We start from the raw sequence: 9,497 nt of genomic DNA on the forward strand, positions 1-9,497 counted from the left end.
TAATACAAGATAGATTAAATTATTTAGCTCCCCACTAACCAACGATAACATTACATCAATGTTATAATTTCTCACTCAACAACTCGCTGTTTCAACGCACTATGAGTAATTCGGCTCCCCTCGATCGGCGCATAAATTCGCACCGAATTGCGCGAAGAATGAAGGCACAAATCGCGTCGTGAATTCGTGCGCGACGAAAAGCGACGACGCGCTCGCGCCAATTAATTACAATTCCGCGGGAGATGAATCGCGCGCGTCCGTCACTCGCGCGCTTACACAGTTGGACGCGGAATCCTCGTACGATCCTACCGCGGATGAATTACGAGCTGATCGGGCCGGCAGCCAAGCAAGCGTAAGCCCATGCCGCGGAAGATCCATCACGATTCCGACGTCTGGCTTCGGTGTCTCGCTCCAATTTTCCGTGCGAGTTAATCCCGACGTATCGCCGCGCGTCGCAACTTTGAGACGGCGCACACGTGTGCCCGATCAGAAGCACTTCGATCGTCCGCGTTATCGCGCAAATGCGTTCGTTCTCGACGCTAATTATCGTCTAATCGTCGAGATTAGAGACGGGCTCTTCCTCGAGCGTAGAGAGACGGTTTCACTTTGGCGGAAGTTTCTCATTGGAGCTCGTTAAAAGATCGTATCTGCAATCCGGCGTTAAAAATTATACTTCAAACACTGAGAAAAAGATTTCTTCGGATTTAGTAAATTTTATCGCATCCAAACAAATTTCATCATTGGCATGTTCCGAAGAAATTAATGTTGCAATTAATAAGTAGTTGATTGTTAGACTTTTCAACGAATGTGTATCTTTAATCTTAAATAAAATATTTCTTTGAAACGAAAGATAATTTTTTCTTAGAAAGAAATTATTTGCTTCATTTTACATATTTATTGTAAACAAATAATATTTTGTATATATATATATATATATATATAAAAGCAACGGACAATAAGAGCCAAATTGCGGTCCGTCGCTTTTATATATTTTTTTTTATTTTAATCCAAGAGCCTTGCAATTATTTAATCGATCAATTATGGTCTTTCGAGATTGAGGGAACGGAAGCAATCGCGACAGTTATAGAAAGCCCTGTAACCGCTTACGCTATTCCATACGCTCGCCGTATTCACTTTCATAGAAAGTTTGATGACACAATACATCTCTATGTGCCGATAGTTAATCTTTCATATCTTCGATGTCTCGATGACTGTGAAAAACGAGTCCGGGGAATCTATATTTCCACGGTCTGTCAAGAGCGTTCTCTCTTCGATTCTCCGAGGACAGTTCGCAGATGAGCTCGTCGGCGCGAACTCATTTCCGCGATAACAAAAGGAACGCCCGGAAAAAAGAGAGGAAGAAGTAGAGAGAGAGAAAGAGAGAGAAGGAGAGGAAGAAAGAGAACGCAAAAGCGTGATCACGCGTGTCCCGCTGACGACGATCTACGTCCGTGTCCACCGAGGACAGACTCCGTACGAAAATACATTTACGCGCGCACGGCGGCGAGATAAATCGAGGTGGTCGAGTCGTCGCTTGCGCTTCGCGAACGTGACCTCCGTTCAAATTAGAATAATCCGCGAAAGAGAACAACGAAGCGGGGAAGAACGACCGCCACCATCGGTGCCGCTCGTGTGAACGCGCGTCGTCGTCGTCGTTTCTCGCCCGAGATTACACATTCGCGGAAATAATTGCCGGGCTTGTCGAAAAAGCGACAGCACCGGTGCACTCGCGCGCGCGCACACGTGTGTCACCGTCGGCAACGTACCGCACAAAGAAAGTTCTCGGTCGGCTGTCCGACCACGCGGAGGCTTCGGTTAAATTCGGACCCGCCTGCTCCGATTCGCGCGCTCTCTCGCTCCTCTATACACACGCACACTCTCTCTCTCTCTCTTTCAAGCGCACACCGGCTCAATTAGAATTTAGGTCCGCAACCGTCAACGGGAATTAGAAAGGCGGAAATAGAGCTATTCTAAATATTTCGCTCTGCGCGCTAAACGCGCGGCGTACACACGTCCGACGAACGTTGATGGATCGATGTTTGTTCTCTCCCTCTCGCTCCCTGAAGCGCGCGCGCGTGTTATGTCATTGGAATACTTCCAGGAGGGTCACTGTTAAGCAGCGAACTTCCGCACAGCTTCCGCGCACGATACCCCCCTCGAGTCGAAGGCCCGAATAGATCGAATTCGAGACGTCGGTAATGGGTCTACCTGCAACTGCCGGTGCACCGGACACCGGTGGCTCGTGCAAACAAATGACAGTAGTTTTACACTTCGTGAAACAATATTCGTTAGAAAAAAAAATAGTTTGTTGAAATCGAGTGCCCGGAAGATCTCTATAATCGACGAAGTGCGAGCGCGCGCATTCAACTATAAAGTTAAACATTTCTGCCGACGATCTCGGCATTCTGTGCAAGCAAAGGTATAGTACATTTGACCAAAATATTAAAAATAATATTTCTACATTATAATTTTAATATTTAAAAATAATATTTTATCAAGTAACAATTTAAAAACATTTATGAAATATTAGGGTCAAATGTTTGTAATATCCACATAAAATCAATGTTTCGAGAAGTTGATTTAATGTTTCTTGCCTACTGAGCTGTATGTGATCAACCCCAGGTGGAACAGAAAATGACGGTGACGTATAATGACGTCAAAAGGATGAAAAAAAAAAACCGAAAAATGAGTTTTACAGTCATTTTCTCGCCATTCTGACGTCATCGTTATTTTCTATTCTACCTCGGTTGGCACGACATAAATAAAACGTGAGGATTCCGCCGGAAACGTTGAACGCTACCTGATGTCGGATGAGATAGAAATACAGACGCACAATCAGCAGGATCCCGCGCAGGCCTTAATGACGCTTTGAAGATGTACCGGTGTTTCCTTCCTGTGCGCGCGTCCGACGGCTAACGAGGCAGGATGCGATCCTGCTCGCGCACATCCTGCGATAATGGAGAAACCGCCAACTGCGACATGTCGGGGACTCTTCGAAGATACATCCGCCGGATGTTCCGTTTTTGTAATCAATCGATTCTTACAGTTTCTAGGACAACATACTCTTCTCCGTCTGAATAGAAAAGAGCGAATTCGTGTGGAATTTTCTCTCTTTCATACACACGGAGGAAAGATTTCCTTGAGTTTAATGAAATCCCTTTAATTGAGACAGATTTGTCTTTTGGAATAGAACAAACATATTCACTGCTCGCGCTTTCCGCATTTGAGACATGACAGGTGCGCATCCGGAAGGGAGGAGGAGAAGGAAGACGAGGATACAAGAGACAGAGCGTAGACGTGCGGTCCAGAGTTTCGTGGGACGAGTTCGGTGGACGCGGGTGACACCTCCGTCATCGCCGACTACCACTACCACCACCTGAGCCTCTCTTCCCCGTCTTCGTGTCCTTCGCTCAGAGGGGGTAACCTAAGTTTAGACCCGGCGACGAGACTCCGGCCGCCGAGTTCAGTGCGAGACCATCATCCTCTCGGGGCACTTTCTCCGCGTCGGACGAGCTCGTCACCTCGTGTGATCGGAGTCCCGTCGTGTCGCTTCAGGAGGCGAGAGAAGAGCTCGGAAGCGGAGTGGAGGAACACGTGCGAGAGTTCAGCACTCCGCAGAAGGCGAGAAGAGACACAGAGAAAGAGAGAGGGGGTGTACGGAGGAGACCTCACGATGGCGTACAGCTGGGACAATCGCGTTAATTTCATAGTGAAGTTCCTCTACGGTCAGTAGACGCGGAGGGTACCCCGTAAGGGGGTAATCGAGATGCCACTGGAGGTGGGTATGCGCTGAGCGAAGGCACAAGGAATATGGAATATGAATGTGTATATTCGAGTTTAAACGCGCGCGAACTTTCCTTGATAAACCCGATGAACCATCCCCCAGACAGCACAAAATGTCCTAAAGTCGTCCTGGATGTACCCAAAACGTTCCCTGGTAGAATACCAAGTAAAGTTTACATGAAAATGATGAGAAAATGAACGAAAAATGAGTTTTCGTAGTCACTTTTTTGTTATTTTGATGTCATCGTCATTTTCTGTTCTATCTGGGTCCTAAGGCGCTCCTCAAGACATTCTGGATACATTCTGGATGATTTTGGGACATCGTGTCAACTGTCTGAGTACCTTATGAGCAAATTAGTTCGAAATGTTCTGTTCGGATTCGTTGTTCATTCGCTCAGTATATACCCAGCTTAATAAGTGCTCTCGCATGCAAATTGCCGTAACCGTCAACACATCTTCGCTAAGAAGACGGGGAAAGTTCACAAGCCGAAGTTTACCGAGGAATCTTTCGCGGAACAGTAACGTAGTGGAAGTCCACTTTCCATAAGCTACATCGACGCGTTCTCCGCGTTTTCTTCGCGGTTAACACACTTTCCTCCGACCAGATGGGAACGCGAATTCATGCAAAATCGACTTCCAAATATACAATTCCCACCTCCCTCGTGCGTTCTTGAAACATGAATTACATCTAATTATGTCTCGTGATACATCTTTATACATACGCATGTTCAAGTTAGAAGCTGATTTAAATGCATCTTCATTTGAACTGAAAAAGTCTGGCTGGCCCCATTCCTGCATCGTGTTTCTACTGTAACGTCTGTCATTACCAGTGAGGCCGTGTCGGAGAGAGTGACTCAACACGCTGGCTTATTTAACGCATACACACATAGCACACAGGCCACTTGTTGATGCAAGATCGTTAGATCAAATCACTAAATTTCGAATTAATTTCACGGTTCCAAGTGCTTACGCGTCTCTTTCCCCGAGTAAAAAGATTCGTATCACAATCCTCTCATCACGTACAATGATTGAAAGCTCTCCCGGTTTCGACGAGACGTGTGAGACGTGATTTTGCAGATTTCACTCTCGTCGTGCGAAATTATTCGACTTCGATGAACAGTTAGAAGTAAAAATTTGCCGACAAATAATAGACAATATTTATCCGACGAAACATTCGAAATATCTACGTGCTAGGATTATTCGGTGATGCCGGGAACGCGATTACTTTGTAATTTTATTACCCACGTACCGAGAGAATATCCAAGCATCGCGAAATGAGGAAGAAATAATTAAAATCGCACGTGCGATATATCATTTGCAGACATAGACAACAACGGGCAACTGGACAAGCACGACTTCGAGTGCATGGCGCTGAGAATGACGTTGATCGAGGGTAAGGGTGACTTCAACTTCAACCGGTACCAGGAAAACTTGCACATCATGCTCTCCTTATGGGAGGAGATAGCTGACCTGGCGGACTTCGATAAGGCACGTTACAATACGTATTGTTTCCGCGTCCGACAAACGTCTCTCTTTCTCTCTTGGCACGACTCGGATCTTGCACCAGTCTCGAATTCCCCGAATTCTTCGGACTCTCCCGACAAACGTAACTCGATATTACGATCATTGTTGCAATCTTTCTAACATTACAAAACGATTTATTCGCCGCGATCGCTATCTCACTTGGGCGACGCGAAATGTCGCGCTTGTTTCCTTGGCGAATTTTCGCGGATCTTCGCCCCGACAAGTGTACGTCGCGTTTAACAGTAAGGTGAAAATACGGAGACTCGAGAGAACACTTGGTATGTTCTTTTTAACTGAACTGCGCCAATTCGAGAAATTTACGCATGAAATTCTCGCTATGCTTCATACGCTTCGATGTGTGTATACATTTTTCAAACTAATGCAGCCAGTTCGGCTGAAAAGATCAGACCGATTGTCTTCGAATGAAATTCTTCGCAGGAAAATGCACTGGGGAGGGGATAATTTATGCGTTATATTACTCTCTTTTGTGTCCAGGACGGCCTTGTAACGATAGAAGAGTTCAAGAAAGCCGTGCAAAACAGTTGCGTCGGTCGATCCTACAACGATTTCCCCCAGGCCATGAAGATGTTCATCGACAGCCACTTCAAGATACTCGACATGAACGGTATCGTGCACAAGACTCCATCAATGCGTTCCCACTCCTTAAGACATAGTGGTGTCGAAAACATTCAATCATGCGCAGCATCAGCTTTGAAGATTCGTGCATCGTGACTGTTGATTATTCAGCGAATAGGCAACGGTGCTCCAAAGCAGCAATTGTGATGCACGAATATTCAGAATTGATGCATATGGAAATTTTCGATGTCACTAGAAAATTATTATATTGATAGTCTTTACAATATCCTCTACAATATTCTCGCGAAGATTAGATTTGAGGAAAATTAAGCGGAACTTTCGAGTTTCAAAACCAAGTTTAAATGCCGAAATCAAATCGATCTCTGAATTTCTTCATCGTATTTTGCAATGCTGATTCCAGAGGACGGAGTGATCGGCGCCGAGGAGTTTCGATACGACTGCGTCTCGAGGATTGCCGTGGATAACATAGACGTCTTGGATAAAGCTTATCAGAGTCTCCTGAATGTAAGCGAAGCGATCGACAGTTTACGAAATCCGACTGAGAAACGTTTGTAATATAATCGGGGTGGAAACAAAGAAACGGAGGGAAAAAGTTACCCGCAACGCAGGCAATTAACGAGTCGTCCTGTTTGCAGGACGACGACAGGAGGCGCGGCGGACTGACCTTGTCGCGTTACCAGGAACTATACGCGCAGTTTCTCGGCAATCCCGACGACAACTGCCCGGCGATCTACCTCTTCGGGCCGATAGGCCTGGAATCGTAATCGACGAGCGGCCGTCGATTCTCACGAATCGCGATATAAATCCTCACACTTTGTACAAAAGACATACACGTATACATAACATAATGTATTTAATTTAACGTCCGTATTAAATCTTGTAAAGAAAGCTGTTGTAATAAATCGAATATTTTATCTTAAGCCCATAACGCGACATCCGTAACGACGCGGACACGACGTGGACGCCGATAATGTCCCGCGCTTATTGGCGCGAGACGACGTGATTTTCGTCTTCTCGCACAATGGGTGGATTTGCACAATATAGACGCGACATCGACCGGAGCGTTATTCGCTTTCTCGTTATTCACCCAGAGGCGTTTTCGATAGTTAGAGGGGGGGGGGAGCACGCTAATTCTCAGCGAATCAACGATGACTCGCGGGAGCGCGCGTGATTTACGGGACAGGTTGATCATCCATTTCGGTAACCCGTCACCTTTCTGAGGCATGTTTTAACGGAAGAGAGTGACACAAACACATGGCTGCGGTCGGTGTATGGTACAAACAGGAGAAATTTATTCGTATTCACGTGACAACACAGCTCTGCGCGTTATTCCCTCGGATGCTTCTCTTCCTCGGGCTCCTTTTTCTTCTTTTTCTTTGCTTTTTCCTCTCGAGTGTCCGTCATAACGTCGAATCGTTTTAACGCCTACGACTTCTTCTGTCCACCGCGCGATACTTCATTATTTTTATACCGAAGCTTCTATTGATATGCAGTTCGCCATAATAGTGTATATACACGGTGCAGTATAAATCGAAGAAACGTCAATTACACGTACTCTCTCTTTCTCTTCGAGCGGACCGGTGTTGACGCAGAGCGAGCCGTTCGGAAGGCGCATCACCTCGAATATTAGTTTTTTTATGTTCGAAAATTAGGAATATAATATTTTCAAGTAAACAATATTCCTCCGGATAAACATATAAAGTTCGTCAAATCTCTTTTAATAGAACAGCACATGAGGTGTGTGTGTGTGTGTATACACATATTTTCCTTTAAAATACTCTTTGTGTTCAAGCATAAAAATTATTCCGGTGACTTGCTCTTTGAACGTTCCGCTCTCTGTATACATTAGATCCAGCGAAATTAAATATCGCTCGTATCATATCGAACACACATACACATTTCTGCCAGCTGATAAATTAAACTTATATCGTTTATGACGCGTTTTCGTTTACATGGACTTACAAAATATTTAACGCATAAACGATCCATCGTCGTTCCTCTCTCTCTCTCTCTCTCTCTTTTACGCATTCATCCGCACGCACTACGATAACACAATGCCAATTTGAAAAAAACAATCTGGATACAGAATTTCCTTCTTTTTATCGTGTAAATCCTTATTTGCGGTTTATCGCGTTTCTCTACATTGTCCTTTTTCTGTTCTCAGCTTGGCGTTAGCTCTCGCCTCGCCCTTTGACGACGTGACTCTGATATCGTGCACTGATTTGGAATACTAATACTTAATTATATAGGGTGTTCAAAACCACCGTATGTCTTTACCACATGTTTATGATCGAACAGTCACTTTATCGACTATCACGCCTTTTAGAAGAAATAATCTCACTCTCTGATCAATGTTTTTATTGTAAAACTTACCATATAACCAACTAACAACTGGCAAGCTTGCCCGTTAATTCTTAAACAAATCTCAACTCTAACGCAACGCCTCCGTCTCACCATCCGTCCACAATCACTTAATTCCTTTGCATGCCCGATTCTTTAGGACACAACTTTCTAAAACGAAAGTTCTCAAATATGAAAATGGTGAGTTTAAAATTTTGAAATTATAAGCGACTAAAATCGTCCAATCGTACGACCGACACTACCCGCGCTATAACAACATGATCGGTGATCGTCACGGTGAAGATGGATTTCTTTGAAAATCTTTGTACAAATATAATGTAATAAATCTAAATATAGTTAAGGACATACGGTGGCACATTTTGTATGCAACAGTAACCAATACCTCAATGATAATAGTCGCACGTATCGCTTTAGGTACTGTTCGACGTTCATATAAAAGTTCATCATGTTTCGTATAAAACTTCGTTACATCCGAATTCGTGACTCCGGGAGGGCTTTGCCCGAATCGGCACAGGTGGGCAACAGAACGTACGCGTTGAGGAATGCGTTAGCGTCTCGATACCGGATATAAGCCAGAGAGCGTGGCTTACCTGTATTGCACACGAGAACGAGAGATGTCTGCGAGAGTTACTGCGACGCTTATCACTACGTTAGAGCACTACAGTAGGGCACATCGCGCCTATATTAAGCATAGTCTACAATGGGCAATAGGAGTGTGTTCACAAGAAGAATAAGAAATTGATCAATCATGTTCGAGTGTAAGGAGAATAATCGACTACGATTGGTTAATTTTTTACTTTTACTTTTCATAAACTTACTCCTACCGTTCATTGTAGGCCACGTTTTACACTTGGATATCTGGTCACCCGAAATCGGCTTTGATATCCGAAAAATCAAAACCGTGCTCATTCGGATAACAGACTCGTCACATGTATCGAGCGGAAGCGTCGCACCTCTCACGGGGAGAAGAAAAAAGAAACATCGACGAAGCGCACGAGAAAATGAAACAGACGACTACACCACGACAACGAGGGGGGAAAACGAGCGATCACAGCATAAGCTAACGTATTGGGGTTCCGCTTGACAAAAAATCTTACCACCTAAATGTTCTCTTCGGCCAGATCGTAGGGAGAATTCGCGCGCGCGCGAGTAAAAGGAACCGACGAAGCTTCTCTTGTCCCTGTGACTTTGTTTACACGTTAATTCGGTTTATAGTAACGACCGTGGTTAAT

General features: G+C 44.8%; 1 protein-coding gene across 2 annotated transcripts; it reads left to right on the forward strand.

The window, feature by feature from the left end:
- The first annotated feature begins 3,437 nt into the window (after positions 1–3,437).
- On the forward strand, positions 3,438–6,806 carry LOC106747615 (sarcoplasmic calcium-binding protein 1). Of its 2 annotated transcripts, none has more exons than XM_014625301.1 (5): positions 3,438–3,778; positions 5,105–5,271; positions 5,803–5,932; positions 6,305–6,408; positions 6,540–6,806. In XM_014625301.1, exons 2-5 carry the CDS (start codon positions 5,149–5,151, stop codon positions 6,666–6,668), a joined length of 486 nt encoding a protein of 161 aa, XP_014480787.1. In that variant the 5' UTR covers positions 3,438–3,778; positions 5,105–5,148; the 3' UTR covers positions 6,669–6,806. The 2 variants fall into 2 exon arrangements, with proteins under 2 accessions (XP_014480787.1, XP_014480786.1); XM_014625300.1 differs by having other exon boundaries at positions 3,438–3,725.
- Positions 6,807–9,497: the final 2,691 nt, after the last annotated feature.

Source organism: Dinoponera quadriceps, unplaced genomic scaffold, assembly GCF_001313825.1.
Source record: "Dinoponera quadriceps isolate SergipeBrazil2010 unplaced genomic scaffold, ASM131382v1 scaffold1395, whole genome shotgun sequence".
Taxonomy (NCBI): domain Eukaryota; kingdom Metazoa; phylum Arthropoda; class Insecta; order Hymenoptera; family Formicidae; genus Dinoponera; species Dinoponera quadriceps.

Excerpts from the sequence above, each read along its gene's own strand:
- LOC106747615 (XM_014625300.1), top strand. The coding sequence starts at position 3,674 with ATGGCGTACAGCTGGGACAATCGCGTTAATTTCATAGTGAAGTTCCTC. Across the intron at positions 3,726-5,104 it reads CATAGTGAAGTTCCTCTACG|ACATAGACAACAACGGGCAA; the intron begins GTCAGTAGACGC and ends TATCATTTGCAG. Across the intron at positions 5,272-5,802 it reads ACCTGGCGGACTTCGATAAG|GACGGCCTTGTAACGATAGA; the intron begins GCACGTTACAAT and ends TTTTGTGTCCAG.